Source organism: Talpa occidentalis, unplaced genomic scaffold, assembly GCF_014898055.3.
Source record: "Talpa occidentalis isolate TD23 unplaced genomic scaffold, MPIMG_talOcc4v2.1, whole genome shotgun sequence".
NCBI classification, from domain to species: domain Eukaryota; kingdom Metazoa; phylum Chordata; class Mammalia; order Eulipotyphla; family Talpidae; genus Talpa; species Talpa occidentalis.
In genome coordinates this window covers 112,350,957-112,370,638 of record NW_026555331.1, presented here as the reverse complement: position 1 = coordinate 112,370,638, position 19,682 = coordinate 112,350,957, and the positions used below count along the sequence as shown (strand labels likewise).

General features: G+C 34.9%; 1 protein-coding gene across 4 annotated transcripts in view; it reads left to right on the top strand.

The window, feature by feature from the left end:
* The window catches only part of RUNDC3B (RUN domain containing 3B), a 101,024-nt gene that overhangs the window by 66,604 nt on the left and 14,738 nt on the right, over window positions 1-19,682 (top strand). For all 4 annotated transcript variants that reach the window (XM_037510536.2, XM_037510545.2, XM_037510564.2 and 1 more), the window contains one exon: window positions 6,332-6,489. In XM_037510536.2, coding sequence (XP_037366433.1) covers window positions 6,332-6,489 — 158 coding nt within the window. The remainder of the gene's footprint in view (window positions 1-6,331; window positions 6,490-19,682) is intronic.

Sequence of the window (19,682 nt, the reverse complement as noted above, 5' to 3'; positions counted from 1 at the left end):
TTTATTCATGCATAGAAGAACTGGGGTGTAGGCCAGAGGTGGGGGGCGAGAGGATTCACCAGAGACAGAGTGAGCAGAACAGGCAGACCTACTGAAATACACTGCTGAGGGGAGCAGTGGGTGAGACAGGAGAGGTCTGCTGTGTTATATGTGGGTAGCTCCCTGCCTGGGGATCAGACTCAGGCCACAGCAATGAATAAACTCCATTTTCTGGAGAGTTTATTTAAAAAATAAATTATTTTTTATTTTCCCGTCTTTTTCATTTTCCCGTCTATCTTTCCTTTCCAAGTTTATTATTCATTATTCATAAGGAACATGCAATGGAATTAGTGATAAAGATATAGAACATTTAAATATGTTCTATCAGGAAAATGGTTATCAAATGAATTTACAAATATGAATGGATTTCCTATACATAAACAACTACTAATTAGAAAATATAAAGAGGCATTTATAATAGCTACAAAAATGTGCCTAATATACTTGAATAAACTCTAATGCCCTATTAAAGACTTCTGGTACTAGCAAAAAGTCAGAAAGAGATAATCTGAAAAGCTTTAAATCACAGACATCTGAAATCCTTTACTATAATACAGTTTTTTAAAGAGTTTCATGCAGAGGCACTCTCTCATTGAACAGGAGCTCACTAAGGACCAGAAATATAAGAAGTACCTAAAAAAACATGTAGAATAACTCATAACTTAAAACACATTGTAGGGACCTAGTGCTGGAGCTAAGGGGCCATCCTCTTGTAATTAAACACCAGAAGGGAAACCACAGAGGTAGGCCACAATCATTGAAGTTATACTGAAACTAGAAGGCAGGAATGAAATGCAAAATAGCAGAGTAAATACAGAATTTGGTAAGTAAGGTTTGACAATATGAAACAACTACAGTATTACTATTATGGGGTGGTAATGGTATAAAGGATATTTAATAATTGACTTGTAGAGAAAATAGATAGAGAAAATAGAGGATTTCAAATTTTTTAGCTTTTGCTAATTTTGCAGCAAATGGGTAAATACCCCCATGGTGGTCATTGACATCACTTTTGCAAAATTGGGAAGAGATGCATAGTAGCACACCATTATGTGGTATTTCTACCAGGCAGAGAAAATAGATGTACATGACTTCAAAAGATAGCTAATAATAGTAAAAATACTTCGAAACTGATGAGGTTTAGTAGTTATTTCCTTTTTATATATAATTAAAACTTTATTAATAGCATTATTTAACCAATAAATTACTAACTTTTTAAAATTTAACAATTAGCTCTTCTAAGCTGGATGGACTTGGAAGAGTATCCCACCACTTAGAGCAAAATGGAATTAAAACACTAACAGTATTAGAAAGGGTGGTAGAGGATGCTTGAAAATAAATCTTTTTGAAATTTTTGTATTATAGTGAAGGAATGTAGACTCATTTTTTTAATACTTTTTATTTTTTTATTTTTATTTTTTTAAGATTTATTTATTTATTTATACAAGCATTGGGTACAGTCAGAAGCACGGGAGGGTGAGAGAATTCACCAGAGCCAGAGCAGGGAGCAGAGCAGGCAGAAGGACCGAAGTACACTGCTGAGGGGAGCAGTGGGCGGCAGGAGAGGTCTGCGCGCCATGTGGGATCCTCCTCCCGTGGCTGGGGAGCAGCCGGGGAACGAACAGGTGCTGCAGAAGCTGCGGGCAGCCACGCAACCCAGCACTCCACCGCTGCGCCACCGGGGAGGCCCTGTAGACTCATCTTTAAATGTGCATACCTGTTTCCAAAGTTGCAGTTATAAGAGGTGTAGGATATTTAACTTACAAATTAATAGTGAGAAAAAGAATAAGGAAAATTTGGTTAATACAATAGAAAGGAGCAAATGAGAAAAAAATGAGGATGATTAAAAAGCAAACACAAAACAAAGTAGTAGAAATAAATCTTAATATCTTTAAGAGTCAGCATGATAAAAATAAATGTTAACTTGCTGGTTAACATTGCCTATATGTATAAAAAAAAGAATTCACCAGAAGAATATAACAGTGCTAAACTTACATGCATTTAACAATGTACATGTGAAAAATATGAGTAGACTATCCAGGAGAAATTTAATAAATTCATAATTATAGTAGGAAATGTTAACATTTTCAAACTAATGCATAAAGTGAATAGACAGAAAAAATAGGTAGTCAAACAACACAATAAGTTTTATATAAAATATGTTAAGTGCTAACAATTAGAATACCAATTCTTTTCAAGTATCCATAGGACAGCTATTTAATTTTTATGTAGCATGTTTTGTCACAAAGCAAATGCCCACAAATACCAAAGAAGTGATATTAGTCATCATAATGCAATAAAGATAGAGGCAATACAAAAAGCTTGCTACCACCAGGGGATTTTAAAAAAAAATAAAGACTTCTAATTCTGGTCAAAAGAATTAAGAAATAAATAAGAATGAAAATAATTGACTGTAAGTTTCAAATGTGCAGTACTTAGAAAAGAAAAAATAAAAATTAATTATGTATAAAAGTGTTTAAAAACCAAAACAGGAAGGAAAATAATAAAAATAAAAGCTGTATTGATTAAATTAAAAAATGGAAATAGAAATAACAAACCAAAAACTGATTATTATAAAATTTAATGAAATAGAGAAATCTTCTCAAGAATAATTAAATTCATAAAAAAAATTAAGGCAGAGACAGATGATTTCACGAATGCAGAGAGGCAGGCAGCATAAACTATTTGGAGCAGAGATTCCATTCAATAATTACAGAAAATAATTTTGGAAATTCGGTGTCAATACCTTAGAAAAATTAGATGAAGAATTTTTATAAATATCACTTCTCAAAAATGATAGGTTTTAGCTATTAAAGAAATAAAATAAGGGGGCCTCCCCAGTGGCGCAGCGGGTTGAGCGCAGCACTGTGAAGCTGTCCCACAGCCTCTGCAGGGCCGGTTTGATTCCTGCCTCAGCAGTGTACTTCGGTCCTTCTGCCTGTTCTGCTCCCTGCTCTGTCTCTGGTAAATTCTCTCACCCTCCCGCGCCTCTGGCCTGTACCCCAGTGCTTGTATAAATAAGTCTTTTTTTGGGGGGGGGGCCTCCCCGGTGGCGTAGCGGTTCAGCGCTGGGCTGAGAAGCTGCCCGCAGCCTCTGCAGCGCCAGTTCGATCCCCGGCTGCTCCCCGGTCACCAGAGGAGGGTCCCACATGGCGTGCAGACCTCTCCTGCCGCCCACTGCTCCCCTCAGCAGTGTGCTTCGGTCCTTCTGCCTGCTCTGCTCCCCACTCTGGCTCTGGTGAATTCTCTCACCCTCCTGAGCTTCTGACTATACCCAGTGCTTGTATAAATAAATAAAATCTTAAAAAAAATATACATATATATATCCATCCCTTCATACACACCACAATCACCAAACTTGTTTGGTTCTGGAAGTAGGCTCTGCCAAATATTCAAAGGGTAGTGATAACTAAACCTAAAATAAGCTAATGGACCATTTACAGTGGAGTGAATAAATAAGCAACAACACTCAATCTTGAGAGTAAATAAATAATACATAATCTCATCAGTGTAGATCTAAGCAATGGGATAAAAAAACAAGTTTCAAAAAAGTATAGACAAACCCAGCAAAACCATTGTATTATTCAAGGGAACATATATTTGTGATAAAGCTAAAAGGAAAATAAGCAAAGTGCCTCCCTGGTGGCACAAGGGGTTGTGTCTCAGCACTTTGAAGGTATGGGCAGCCGCTGCAGCGCCAGTTAGATCCCCAGAGCAGACCTCTCCTGTCAGCCCTCCTTCTCCCCTCAGCAGTATATTTCAGTAGATCTGCCTGTTCTGCTCCCCACTCCCCACTCTGTCTCTGGTGAATCTTCTCAACCCCACCCCTGTACCTCTGGCTTATACTCCAGCTCTTATATGCATAAATAAATAAATCTTTAAAAAAAAATCAAGGGGATGACTAACACTGATCTGAAGAAATTAGTATTTTTTTTTATTTTATTTTTATATTCCCCATACAATTGCAACCCCCTTATTTTGGCCCCAGTCCCACCTTAGAAATTATTGTCCTTGCAGAGGAAAACAAGGAGTGTGTGTGATCAGGGAAAGGCATTATAGGGACTGTATAAGTATTAGCATTAATATAGATGGTGGGTATATGAATATTCTTTAAATACTAATGTTAGATGTTGGAGGCGGCCACCCCGCGTAGTGAGCAGAAGGGCCTTGACCTGAGTCCCTAAGGCATGTGAAAACACATGCGTCTCGGAGGAAAACCTCTGAGTGACAGGACTTGGTGTTGAGAGCCTGAAAAGTGACCCGCGTGGAGTCAGGCTTCCACATCTCCACAGTCTGAGAATAACAAAATGGAGAGACCCTGCGCAGTGAGCAGAAGGGCCTTGACCTGAGTCCTTAAGGCATGTGAAAACACATGTGTCTCGGAGGAAAACCTCTGGGTGACAGGACTTGGTGTTGAGAGCCTGGAAGTGAACTGCGTACATCTCCACAGTTTGAGAACAACAAAATAATGAGCGAACTTCCCAGGCTCTGGCTAGGAGTTGATAAGATTATGTGTATGAGAACTAACCACCTGGTACCCTACTATCTGAAGTAAATAGATAATAGTAAGAAAATAGACTAATCGTTCATACATGTTATCATTATATGGTATGCTTTGATGTTACACCTGCTGCAATTAAAATAGTATATAATGAGCACTAAGACAATAAAGATTTACTGCATGCTGGACATGACAGCCCCCCATGTCTGATTTCCCTCCCCATGGTGTCCCAGGTTCGGACTCACTAGAAGTCCACAGTTAATAAATAGCCATATTTAGCTTATGTTAATTTGTATATATGGAGGACATTTATTTTTGAGATTTTATTATGAAAAAAAACAAATATTTGAGAATCTTCAGGGAAAAATATTACAGAAAGCTCATGTGGGGACAGGAGTAGTATCTACTGTTAATGTGTCATAAAGTTAAAATAGCGAAAACAGTTTGTTAATGATACGGGAATAGGATAACAATAGAGGAATACTTAAGAAAAAAATTCTAATTACCATATTGAGAGCACTCTGAAAGCACATTGCTACTGAAAAGAATAGGATGCCATGAGAGGGGAACAACCACATAGTATGAAAGATCTGTTGAAAATTAATAGATGATTACCTGAATTTAAAAATTTATCAGAAGCATTGGAAGAATAAATTCGGTTAAGTCTCCCAGAAAGCAGAGCTGAAAGACAAAGAAACAGTAAATGAGTAAAAAGATAAGAGACAGAGGGTCAGTAAAAATTATCTATTTGGTGTTTTGCTAATAATAGTAAGTATTTATCACATATGGTATATCAGGCACCATTTACCTATATTGATTAATTTAATCCTCCTAAACAGGCACACTTATTCCCACTTCTTTAGGTGATGAGACTATGCCTCAGAGCAATTAAGTTGCTCACCCAAGGACACTTAGCTGATAAATAATAGAAGTGGTATGACACTAAGCAAGGAGTCATATCCTTGACAAAGTCTGCAGGTCTAAACAAAATATTATATTGCTTGCTACTTATTTGTTAAGGCTAATTGTTAATCTCTGCTTTTGAACAATAATCACATAGAGACAACTTTTGTGGCTTTTTTTAAAGATTTATTTTATTTATTTATGCCTGGGGTGCAGGCCAGAGGTGCGGGGTGGGGGGTGAGAGGATTCACCGGCAACAGAGTAGGGAGCAGAACAGGCAGAACTACTGAAACACACTGCTGAGGGGAGCAGCAGGTAAAACTGGAGAGGTCTGTTGCCCCATGTGGGTTAGCTCCCTGGCCAGGGATCAAACTTGTGCTGCAGTGGCTGCTGATAGCTTCATACTGCTGAGATTTAACACCTTGTGCCACCAGGGAGGCCCTAGAGACAACCTTTAAATTGGTCATTCTGTAATTAGATCTGAATATTGATGTCCTTGGAGGCATATAGAATATTTAACACTGATGTGGGGTTTAGAAATCAAAATATATTAACTAAGTTTTACTTTAAATTACAAACTTTTTATGAAACTTTAGAGCTGTGAGTAATGGAGAACATATTAAATTTTTGTGTTAATTGAAATTTTTTACGATTTTATTAGATGCTTTGATATTGTTTCATTGCAGTATAGATAAGTTGCAGCTCTCCTGCCAGCCTCTGACTATGCAGCTTATCTCTTTTCTTTCTCCTTTCCTGATAAACCTATCCTTTTAAAAATGTAAAATAAATTTATAGATAAAAAGAACATGTAAGTTAGTTAGCATTCATCTTTAAGATATATTTTTTGAAATTTGTGGTTACTGTATTTTAATGATACTATATTTCCAGGGTTATCTTGAAGAACTGTTACGACTTCGAGAGAACCAGCTGTCTGAATCAGTCTCCCAGAACAAAATACTACTTCAAAGGATTGAAGATTCTGATTTGGCCCATAAATTGGAAAAAGAACAATTAGAATATATAATTGTGGAACTTCAAGATCAGCTGTAAGTGCGATCCTTTTGGAAAAATTTTTGGTGGTATGTAAACAGAAGAAAATGTCATGTTTTGACAGTGGATTCATTACATTGGTATAGCTGACTTTTTCCCATGGCAAGAACTTATTTGATTAAGACATTTATTGATGTATATGCTAGCACAAACTTCTTGTCACTGTTCAAATAATTTTTACTAATCATACCATTTTGTCAAACTTGATTTTATCAGTTTTTATCATGAAAATCTTTTCACATTAATATTAATCCTTAAGGATAATTTAAAATTTTTCACTTTGAAATAATTTCAAACTTTCAGAAAAGTTGCAAGGATAGTGCAAAGAATTTCCATGTGCCCTAACCTAGAGCCACCAGTTTTCAACATTCTACCATATTTGGCCTGTAATTCTCTCCCTCTTGAATACATCATTCATTTTTACTCCTTAACTTCAGTTGTGTCTTTCCTAAAGACAAAGATGGTCTTTCATATAACCATATTTGAGCTATGAGTTTAAAAAATTTAAATTGATGTAATAGTTTCCATCTTATCTGTAACTCATTTAATTTCATCAGTTGTCCAAATAATGTCCTTTATTACAACTTTTGTTTTTCTGATACAGGGTCCAATCCAGGATTATATTTTGCATTTGGTTGTCAACGTCTTCAGTCACTTTTAGTTTAGAACAGTTTCTCAGTCTTTTTTTTTTTTTTTTTTTTTTTTTGCAGGATATTGATCTTTTGAAGAGTATAGGCTAGTAACTCTCTAGACTTACTATAAAATCACTCATAGAATTACTATAAAATCACTGATTAATTTACTTTTCTTTACGACTAGAATGAGTTTTTCCATTTTGACTGAAATATTTAAGCAGTGTTCCCAAATGAGAACAAAAGGAAGGAATTTTAAATAAAACATAAAAATAAAAGCAAAAAATAATACACAGAAACAATGGTGTTTTCTCAGATTATTATGTTCAGTGGTTCATGAAGTCTGTTGGTCTTTAATTAGCGATATTAATTTTAATCTTTTGGTTAAGGTGTTTTTCTCTTCTGTGTAGCTACTGTTGTTACTTTTGTAATCAATGTGTAGTTTACAAAGAGATACTGTGAGACTAAGTAAAAATAAAAGATGATTTTTTTTTAGCAGAAAATTTTAAGGAACATAAAGATAATGATGTTTTCTAGGACTTTGTATCTTGATGAAAAGAATTATGTTCACATATCATTTCTTATATTTTTTCCTGATATTTTAAAGAGAATTTGTCCTATGGTGCTAACCTGCCCTGTCACTCATTGAGGAGAAGAGTAACATCTTCCATTGTCCTTTGCTTCTATAAACAGGGAGAACCCAACAGTAGAGATTATTTATTTCTTTACAATTAGAAGTTTAGGGAGATAATTTCATTTTATGTTATAGATTGTATAGTGGTTTGACTGAAGTCTTTAAAATAATTTTGAGATTTGTTCCTATTTTATCTAAAGAAATATTTGTCAAAATTAAATTTTAATGTGTCACATTCATTTTACTTTTGTTAATTTTAAGGAAATAAAATCTCTCAAGCTTTTTAGTTTTATTAAATAATCTACCAGTTTTATGGTTTTATCATACCTCTATGATAGAAGAATATAATTGATCCTCTTGATTTTGCAGCTGAACTTTATGATTGCTTTGTATTTCTGGGAGATTTTAACTAAACAAATATTAATAGAACAACAAATGAAAAATTAGGGCTCTGATTAGAATTAGACTATTTTCTTGGGTTTAGAAGTTAAAGATTTACTTTTTATATGGCATCACTGCAGGTCTGTGTAAACTAGTCTCATAAGATTCCTTTATATAAAAACTACTTTCAAGGATATTGAACAGAAAAAAATACACCTCTCTTTGAGAATATTCATAATTCATCCCTTTATCATAGTCATTTTAAGGCACAGAATATTCTGGACTTTCTTGCAACTCTGGAAAGAGAATGGGCTTTTTTTTTTTCTTTTAAAAATTTTTCACTAACCAGAGGCCTGCAGTCAAAGTTGGGCACTGAAATTCCCTTTTGTTAATCCTGAGAAGATAAAAATGGTCCTGGGAAGATTAAAATTCATAATGTATAAATTAAAAAGTCAGAACTTCCTCTAAATATATGAAATAGAATATGAAGCATGTAATATATACTTTTACATTGTGTTGATGATACTTTCCTGGGTGATTTAAATTCTTTGTCACTTTAGTTTTTAAATATTTCTCAGTGGTTAGATGAGGGCTCCTTAGTAAAGGTAACTGAAGAGTCTAAATAGAAGTAAGGAACCATGCATTGCTCAAAGTAGGCCATTGTTACCATCCAGTAACCAATTTGAAATTTGGTGTAGTTCCTGGTGAATAGTGATAGTGTGATAGATTTGCCTGCAAATTTTAAGTCACAGATGTGATGGCGTCCTGCTTCACAAATTTTAGGGTTAATAGTATAAGCCTATTGAGAGAGTGCAATGATGTCATCATTGCCCATTTCATAGTAGACAGATTATGACACTTCTTGGTCATATATATTTTTGGCAGGTAACAGTGTTATTAAAATAAAAAATTATAATCATGCTAATATATTTAGCATACTCTGTTATCCATATAAGAACAAAAAAAAATCAAGAAAATACATCTGAAAGGGAAAAAGGTTGGGTATTAGACAGTTAGGTAAAAATGTGTTCTATTGTAGTTTCTAGGGTATTAATGAGAAATTAGATATTACAACAGGAAAGGGTACCAATATGATATAACATTATTTTGTTGCTGATAATCATGATGTTTCATTAAAAAATGCTGGCAGATTTTTTTTGAAGAGGAGATATAGATATCCTTATATTTGGACCAGGAGATTAGCAATATTTGGGACTACCACACAGTATTTCACATAGAAGTAACTCATTCGAACAGAAAAATAATTACTTTTGGTATCCTTGTTTAGTAAATGTTTTTACATTGAATACTTGAAAAAAGGAAGTCTCCTTAACTAATAATTTTAAATAATAAATAATTATCAATACTCAAATATTTTTATTTTCATTCTTTAACTTTTAATTCATCCTTAAAATTTAGTTTTTATATTCTAAAGCTATTGTATTTTTAATGTTTAAGAAGTTTTTGATTGTGCACAAAAGAGAATTAATTATACTGATTAGCATGTGGTTATAGATGGAAACTAGACTTTTGGTAGTGATTTTGATATAGTGTATATAGATTTTAAGACATACAAATGTTCTAAGCTAATGTTACCTCAATAAAAATTAAAAAAAAAGACCTTCCTGATTACCCATTGCCCAGATTTAAGTTACTGAAGAGAAATAAGATACCAAAAAAACCTGAAGAAATGCTTCAAGAGCTATCTAACCTCATTAGAAAAGGGAACATAAGGGTAATAGGTATACCAGAAGGTGAAGAGAGGGACAAGGGAACTTGGTGCTTACACTAACAGCTGAAAATTTCCCAGACCTGGGGAAGGAATTGACTCTATAAGTCCATGAAGCTAACTGAACACCTGTTTATCTAAATCAACAGTTAACAAGAGGTGACATTTGCTTTACTTTTTTCTTTAGTTTATAAGCAGTTATGGAGCAAATCATAGTCTTTCATTCTTACATACTTTTAGCTTTGAGTTTTTTAAAAATGGTTTTTGAAAATTGAGGGCGCCTGACTGAGTCACATCTGTTCCAAAGTGTTTCTGATATCCAGTCAGGTTGGGGAATCACTTTCGTAAGCCACTGGATTAAATTTGAGTTTAACTTTTTTGACAAGAATATTTTGTAGATGGTTTTGTGCACTACATATTGGAAAGCTCACCTATCGTTCTTCACGTAGAGATCTTAAGATATATGGTGTATTCAGTTGTGACAGCCTTATTTCCACTTTGTAAAAGTTCAGTAAGTTTTATACTGTGGATGAACATTACCTGGAGCAACTACTTCATGGTGACTTGTAAAATAGTGATTTCCTATTGTTGTTCCTTCCACACTTACCGACTTTAATCATCTATAAAAAAGAACTTTCCCTCATCAGGGCTATTTGGTGGTTACCATAACAGTTCTTGTAGGGAATTATTTTCAGACTAAGATGTTGATACCCTACATAGTTATTGATGAGATAAAGATCTTGCTTTTTGTTTCATTTTGCTTTATCTCTTTATTTCTCAGAGTATTATGAACTTGTTGCATATAATCTCTTCTGTAATGTGAATTAGTTCATACAATATTCGCAAATAGGGGGATGATGTCAGGAAGGCAAAGAAATCACCTTGATTCATAGTTCGTTTTTTTCCTGGAGGTTGTTTCTCAACAAAAAACCCCAGCAGAACACAAGATGGTAATATAGGCAAGTACTACAAACCGCCAATAGATGGCAGTTTCTCACTCTGCAAAATACTGTCACCAGTCATTCTTCTAGTTCAGTTGAAGTATGTCTTGGATGTGCTTATTTTGAGTTATGCAGCTTTGTGTGTTTAAATTGGGTTTGAAAAAAAAAATTTTTAGGAGTTTATCGTTTTTCTTAGTGTTCTAGTTAGAAAGTGGGATAAGCTGCAAGGTAGAGGAAGCCCTCCCTGTGTCCACATACAAATCTCTCCCATTCTGTTGGATGGTGTTGGACCTTCCACACCAGATGAAATGGTCTCTGCAAGGCTTTTGTTTCTGACTGAAGTTCTGGATCCTGAGGCTGCTTTCCTTCTCTCTTCCTGTGCATCCCTGCGACAGATGGTCATCCCCCACTGTTAGAGGAAGGCTTTTGGAATTGGGGCAAATAAAAGTTGTCTTCTGACCTTGGCTCTTTCCATTCTTTGCTGATAGCTATGGATCAGTGTAATCCCTGGAGCATAGCACTTGGCACAGTGTTAAAAAAGCAAATTCTCATCTCCACCCCAGGCTTTCTCAGTCAGAAACTCTGGAAGTATAACCCAGTAATAGTAATCTGTGTTTCTGATGAGTGAGAGGGGAGGAAAAGGGAAGAAACCTTTAATGTTATCATTCAGAGTTAGGAATATATAAATTCTTTTTTTCTTGCATTTTATCTCTGAAGATAGAGCTTTAAAAAAAATTGAATCATGCTACATAAAAAGTATAATATTGTTTTCTTCTTTATATCTTTAATTTTCTCGCATTAGTAAATACTTTTCAAAACATGATTTTGAATCACCACCTGTTATTCTGTCTTGTAGATGTACCATAATTTAATTATTTTTATCATTGAGTTTTGGTTTATAACCAGTTTTCTCTATTAAATGTTGGGCTGAATTTTCTGCATCTCTAATTATTTCTTTCTAATTTGTTCACAGAATTGGAATTGCTGGGTCAAAGAGTATTATTTGTTTAAGGCCATGGACTAATTGACACATTACATTTCAGAAAAGTGTACTAAATTACATTCTAATTCAGCAATGTAAAATAATGTTTGTTTCACCAGAACCTTGAAAGAACTGATTCTTACCAAACTTATAGGTAGACTTCTGCTTCTTGCATTGGCTGACTAGATTGTTAAAGAAAGATCTTCTAGCTCAGAATAACCAGAAATACTGGATCCAAAGTTAACAAAAGGCTTTCCTATCTCCTACCACATCCTCCAGATGGAAAAAATTCAGGCCCAGCTTTTCTCACTTCTCATCTTTGGGCTGACTCTATCTTTTTCCGCTTTACCATTTCTCTCTGAGTGAGCCTGCACTTGACCCTGGGTATGCAGTCTGAGAGCTGCATATAAGTTGGAGTGGGAAGGATGGAGTCTGAGTGGAGCTCAGCAGATGGATCCCAAGAGCACAGAGGCTTACTAGCCCTCCTGTGGTTATTATCTTCCTATGTTTAAAAATCTCACCCCCTGCTCCTTTGTTTTGCTCTATTAGGGAACTACAGTTCTGAATTTACTGGAACCAGATCTGCTATTTCAAGGAATTACAGTTGTTTGCTTTGGTGGGTGGCTTGAAAGGGGGATTTTTTCCACCTTAACTTTCCCACCCACCACCACCCCCTGCCTCCTGTAGACTCTGCTGCCTCACTTATCATCCCATGAAACATTGGTTGTAGAAGCTGACTTTTGCCTTTGATTATTTGGCTGGGGCTGCAGTAAAGTCAGTGATGGATCTTATTTTGAGGTATTATACTGATTCTTTTCAATCAGCCTACCAGAAGTGATTGCCTATTCCTCCACATGAGATTGCACAGCCAGACAGTGAAGCTTTCTGAGGTCCCACCAGTTCCCAGGGCAGAAAACATGCATAGCTACTCATACCTCAAGCTGGGACTGCTCCCTTCTAAGATTGTTAGTTTTCTTACCATTAGCCCCTAATGAGAGTCAGTCTGTCCTTTGAACTTTTGAAGCCAGGTATTGGCTGCTCTTTAACAACAAAAGTCCTAAATAGCATCTTCTTCTAATAGGAGGCTATTTAGTCTATATTAGAAATTTGTTGTTTGGTGTAACCACCTTCAGTTATCTTAGCTAGATCTCTGGGTGACTTCCTGCAACTTCTACATCAGCACTTGCTGCTTCACCTTGCACTCTTATGTTATAGAGGTGGCTTCTTTCTTTAAACCTCATGAACCAAACTCTGCTAGTTCTAAACTTTTTCTGCAGCTTCCTCACCTCTCTCAGCCTTCTTAGAACTGAAGAGTTAGGGCTTTGCTCTGGAATAGGCTTTGATTTAAGGGGAATGTTGTGGTTGGCTTATCTTCTGTCCAAATCACTTATACTTTCTCCATATTGAAAATAGGTCTGTTTTGCTAGTTTGTCATTTGTGTGTTCATTGGAATAACACTTTTTAATTTCCTTCAAGAATTTTTCCTTCACATTCCCAACTTGCCTAACTGATACAGGAGTTCTTTTGATCTCCCTTATCCTTTGACAAGCATTCCTTACTAAGCTTGATCTTTCCTAACTTTTGATGTCAAGTGAGATATACATAACACTTCCTTTCACTTGAACACTTAAAGGACATTGTAGGGCTATTAAGTATCCTAATTTCAATATTGTTGTCTTAGAGAATACCAAAGAAGACCAAGACAGATGGGGAATGATTGGGAAGACTGTGAAGCAGTCAGAACACACACATTTATTGATAGAGTATAAGGGCTAATATGGGTGCAATTTATGTTGCCCCAGAACAATTACAAAGATAGTAACATCAGAAATCACTAAACATAGGTCACCATAAAAGATACAGTCAAAATAGAAATATTGAAATATTTGAAAATGAAATATTTGAAAATTTGAAGTATTGAGAAAGAATTACCAAGATGTGACACAGAGACATGAAGTAAGCCCACGCTGTTAGAAAAATAGTGCCGATAGAGTGGCTCTATGAAGGGTTGCCACAAAACTCCAATTTGTGAAAATTGCAGTATCTGTGAAGTGTAATAAAGCATTGGGCAATAAAGTGTGAGGTATGCCTTTCATTTGCCCAGGCTGCGCTCCCTAAGTGACTATAGCCTGGTATTGATGTTTTACTGCATTTTGTGATCTTTTTTGAAAGAGACTAACCAAATTTAGCCCATCTGGTGTCTTCTTTAATTCAGAATACTCTCTTGCCTTACCCCTTCCAAATACCAGCTTTTGGAAGGAAAAAAAATGTTTATTGGTTTCTGTGGCCAGTTTGGTCCCAGTGACAGGCAATGGATACAAATTAACATACTTAACCCCTTGCAAGTTCAGTGCACTAATATGGAAACTCTTGGACTCCAAATTAGGATGCTTACCCAGCTTGCAAGCTATTATTTTCTTCTCATTCAGAAAAGGTACATGACTTTTCTGCTACTGAAATGATTTTTCTTTCTCTTTTGTTCTATCTGTTCACTTCATGATGCTCTCTTCCTCTACAGATCTCCCTCTTTTCGGTTCACTCTCAACTGCCTGAGGGCTTGTCAACCTGAATAGATAATGATGCATGGTGCTATTACTGGCATACATGATTTGCCTCAGGTATACTTAACATTGCTAGCCCAAGTATGTAACTGCAGTTGTCCAACCTCTAGCTCTTCATGTTTATTAATTTCCTCCCTGAGTTAACATTTAACCCTAGGTGAGTATAAAATTAGTCCATAGAGCAGTTATAACTTCCAGAGAGCTACACAAGGCAATTCCTGAGTTCTGGGACAAGCTCAGGAGAAACCAACCGCAGATGTAGTCCCAGCCTAGTCACCTAAAGTGTGTGAGCAGGTCTGGTGTCTTCACTGAGTTCAGTTTTTACCCATAATACATAGAGAAGTTCAAGAAGTGTTTCTCTTCTCACTAGTTCTTTGACTATTATTGTGTATTTGAACTTAATGAAAAAGGATGCTGTAGCATGGAATTCACAAACTCACTCCAGGTTTATCACCTTGTATTTCAAAATCTTGACGGATATGGTATGTTTTTACCAGTCCCGTGAACAATTTCAAAAAGAACTCAATTTCTTGTAAGACCAGACAACTCAGAGATTTTAACTTATTTTTCTTGGTAAGGTGATCTTCAAGGCCCATCTTGAAGGACAGTCAGGAGTTTTTTCAACACTCTCAATCATTCCTTTTAGAAATATTCCTTCCCTGCTCTACCTGTACCACACCAGAAATTTTTAAAAAGCCAATAGTAAATACTCATCAGAAATTACCTTAAATGTAAATGGATTAAAAACACCAATCAAAAGGAATACAGTGAGTGAATGATCTTAAAAATAAGATCTAGCAGTATGCTGCCGATAAGGGACTCACTCATACTTGACACACTTATGGACTAAAAGTGAAGGAATGAAAAAAAAAAATGTTTCATACAAATGATAACCAAAAGAAACCAGGCTATCTATATTTATATCAGACAAAATAGATTTTAATCCTAAAAGTATTTAGAGAAAAAGAAATTTCTTTTTAGAGAAAAAGAAATTTATTATGATAAAAAGGATCAATTCAACAGGAAATTACGATAATTATAAATATATATGTACTCAATATTGGAACTCTTGAATACATAAAGCTAATGAAGACAACAACTGCAATAACAACAAAAACTGTTAGAACTAATAAATTTAACATAGTTACAAGATAAAAAAACAAGATACAAAAGAAAATTCATCATGTTTCTGTGTACAATCAAGAAGCTGTCTGAGAAGGAAATTTAAAAATAGTCCTACTCACAATAGCAACAGGAAGAATAAGATATATTAGACTAAACTTAACCAAAGACGTGAAAGACTTATACACTGAAAATTTTTTAAATATACATGAAGAAAATTAAAGATACAGATAAATAGAAAAGCATCCTGTTTTCATGGATTGGAAGGTTAAATATTATTAAAATCTGGACTACCCAAAGTGAGATACAGATTCAACACAATCCATGCCGAAATCCCAATGGCAATTTTTACAGAAATAGAAAAAAAAATTCTAAATTTCATATGGAACACACACACACAACAAATAGCCAGAGCAATCCTTTTTCTTTTTTATCATGTTGTAGGCCAGAGGCACAGAGGTAAAAGAATTCACCAGAAATAGAGTAGAGAACAGAAAAGGAGAATTTATTGAGATACACTGCTAAGAGGAGCGGTGGTTGAGACAGGAGAGGTGTGCTGCCACCAAAGCAATCTTGAGAAAGAAAAGCAAAGCTGAAGGTATCACACTTCCTGATTTCAAAATAATATTATTAATCAGCAATAATCAAAACAGTATAATGCTGACATTGACATAGGTATAAGTCCTTACAATAGATAGCCCAGAAAGAAACCCAAGCATCTATAGTAAAATGATCTTTTGACAAGAATATCAAGAACACGCAATGGGGAGAAGATAGTCTCTACAGTAAATGGTGTGAAAACTGAATATCCACCTGCAGAAAAATTTAATTGGACCTATTTTCATACCATTTACAAAAACCAACTCAAAGTGGATTAAAAACTTAAATGTATGATCTGAATCTGTAAAAGTACCAGAAGATAACAGGAAAATGGCTTCTTGCCATTGCCCTGGGCAATGAATTTTTGGCTATGACAAAAAAGTATAGGCAACAAAAAGAAAAATAGAAGAATGGGACTGCATCAAATTAAAAAGATCTGCACAGCAAACGAAAATAATCAGCAGAGTGAAAAGTAAACTGTAGAATGAAAAAAAATGTATTTACAACATCTGACAGGGTGTTAATATCCAAAATATATAAGGAACTCATATAATTCAGTAGCAAAAAATGAGTAACCCAATTTAAAAGATTCTAACAAACTTGAATAGACATTTCTTCAAAGATGATATAAAGATGACCAACAGCAATCCCACTGCTAAGTAACTAAGTAGCCAACAGATCTTGAAGAGAGATATGCAACATTATTCACAATAGCAACCTCAATATCTATTGACATATGAATGGGTAAAGAAATGTGAGATACACACAAACATATATGCACACAGAGCAGCTATTATTTAGCTATAAAAAAGAAGGAAATACTACCATTTGCTAAAAAATGGCTGAACCTAGAGGACATTATGCTCACTGAAGTAAACCAGATGCAGAAAGATATATACTACTTAATCTCACTTATATGTGGAAACTGAAATAGTCAAACTCATAGAAGCAGAGAGTAGAATGGTGGTAACCAGGGTGGGGGAGAGGGAGAAATGGTGAGATTTTGATAAAAGGGTACAATGATTCAGTTATGGAAAATGAATAGTTCTGGAGATCTCATGTGCAACAATGTGACTATAGTTAACAGTAATGTATTGAACACTTGAAATTTTCTAAGAGGGTATATTCTAAGCTCTTAAGTGTTCTTATAGGAAAAAAAAGGGTAATTCGAGGATGGTACAAAAGTAATTAGCTTGTGTGTGGTGATTATTTCACAATGTTTATATATCAAATCAAGTTGTACAATTTAAGTATGCACATAATTTTAAATTGTCAGTTACACCTAGAGTTCAATAAAGATTAAATTTTTATTTGTGTTCAAATTCCTGAATAATTTCTGTTGAGAATCAGAAGGGAAATAAGCTGACTAGCAGTTTAGTAGTAGATACAACAGAAAGTCCTTAAAATCAACTGTGATATATTATGGCTACTTTCTTAGTAAATTAAACAAATTTCCTTTACGTATCTTTATGTAGAATTATTACTTTAATGAAAGAAAGCTAAATTTACTTGTATCACAGATATAAATGACAAGTATAATTAATCTCAATTTTTCAATTCACTCAGTAACATTAGCATTAGTTACAATCTTGGTTAAAATTAAATGCTGACTATCACATATTTTTATCTCTAATTGCCACTGATTTTATCCTATGAAATAATATCAATTGTTGAGTAACTTAGTAATTGTAAGCTATTTTTAAGGCAGGTCAAATGAGAAAAATGTTATTCTTTATGCTAACATCAGTTGAATTACCTTTAAGTAGGTCTTGAAGTTAATTAGGTATAGTTTGCTTGTTCTAAGGTAAGCAATAGCATTCTTTGTAAACAATCACAGCCAACTCTTAAATACAAACAGAATTTTGTAAATCCGTATCAACTCATGGACTTGATTTTAAAAAAATGAGTAACAGGCCAGGAAACAGGTAGACTTAGTTACTCCAGAAGACAAGGAAATAGGAACTTCAGTAATGTCTTTGCTTGTACATTTTGAGCAGGACCCCATTGCTGAAATGAAGAAATTGCTTTGTTTATTTATAACTCTAAATAGACACTAGTCAACATTCAGAATTCAGGGGTGAGGTTTTCAGCCCAACTTACTTCATTTGTCTGTCCCAGTGGTATGCTAGAGTAGTGAAAGAAGGGCCTTGCATGAGGTTTCTCTCCTTTTCAGAGTGGCAAGGCAAGTGCCTAGATTACCATCTCCACATTCCTTTCAAAAGCAGCATCCATGCTGCTCCAAACACATGCAGCATGGGTGAAAACTCTGCCTCTCCATACACTGAAATCTCTTATCTTCTGTTTCAGAGGACCAGGAAACTTCCCACAGAAAACAGTTTTACTAGGATTTCTTAGTACCAATGTCTAAAGACAATACTTAATTTGTCACTATGTGAAAATTCTCCACTGACATAGATAGTGTGCAAAAAAATGTTTGAGTAACTTTAGTTTCTTTCTCAATGTTACGGGGTATAAAGCTTTTTTTACCTTTCAGAATGACTATCCTCTAAATTGGAGTATGTTCAATTATTTGTCATTACCTGAGTTCTACCTCACAGGCTCACATTTACCTTTTTTCATTCTGCTCTAGATATTTCCTATAAACCAATTATGGCATTGAAGTTGAGTTTTCCAGTGACACTCACTAGAGACCCTAGAGAGAGGGACCATGTGAAAGAAAAATCTTTCAAGAAAACCCAAAATAATGGCAGTTTATTATGATAGATTCTCTGGCAAGTAATCCCTGTTTCTGCTTTACATGATGTTTTTGGTTAATCTTAACATGTTTTGGTTACTCTTTACTGTTTTCATTAAAAAAAGTATCTTCAAAGTCCATTTAAATTTTTTCATTCCTTTTCCAGTGAAATGAAATTGTTGTAACTAGTTTACCTTGATGGATGGGCTACATTCTCACTTCTTCCCTGTTTCACCAATAGTATTTAAATCATTAGAGGAAATTTAGTGTTTGCATCAAATAATTTTTCTTTGTGGACACAGTGGAGCAAGTCTTTTTAAATGTACACAGATAACCTGTAAAATTAGAAATAATAATATGAGCCTCTTTGAGACATAAATGGGGTTATCCCATTAGAATCAGGGCCAAAGGTGATGTGCACCTGATTATCTAGCCAGTGACACTGCTGACTCTGTCATAACAGAATTATTGTCTCCAAAAGTTAGTGGCAAGCTCATTTTCTCTGCATCTTAGCCGATGACTCAGAAGCTTGGTATGCTAAAGCCATGCACTCCTCTCTGAGGGTACAGGATATTTAGGTGATAATTTAGAGCCTTTTAGAGGTAGAATAAGACACTTGCAAACTGAATTATGCTTTTAAATTTTCTTTAAACACCCACATTCAAATGTTGAATTAGTCTTGTGACAATGAGCAGGTGGTTAATGAAGCTGAAATTTTGGCAAAAACCTAGTTATGAGTAATAGCTCTACAAAAATGACAATAAACCATGAGTTGGCCTAATGACTTCATTCTGTAGTTGAAATATTTCCAATAAAGTATACTGTTTGATGCAGCTGTCGTTGATTTAATTATTTTAAGAATACTTAGTAGTAGTCATTTCCATCAAAAACAACTATGGAAACCTTACGTAT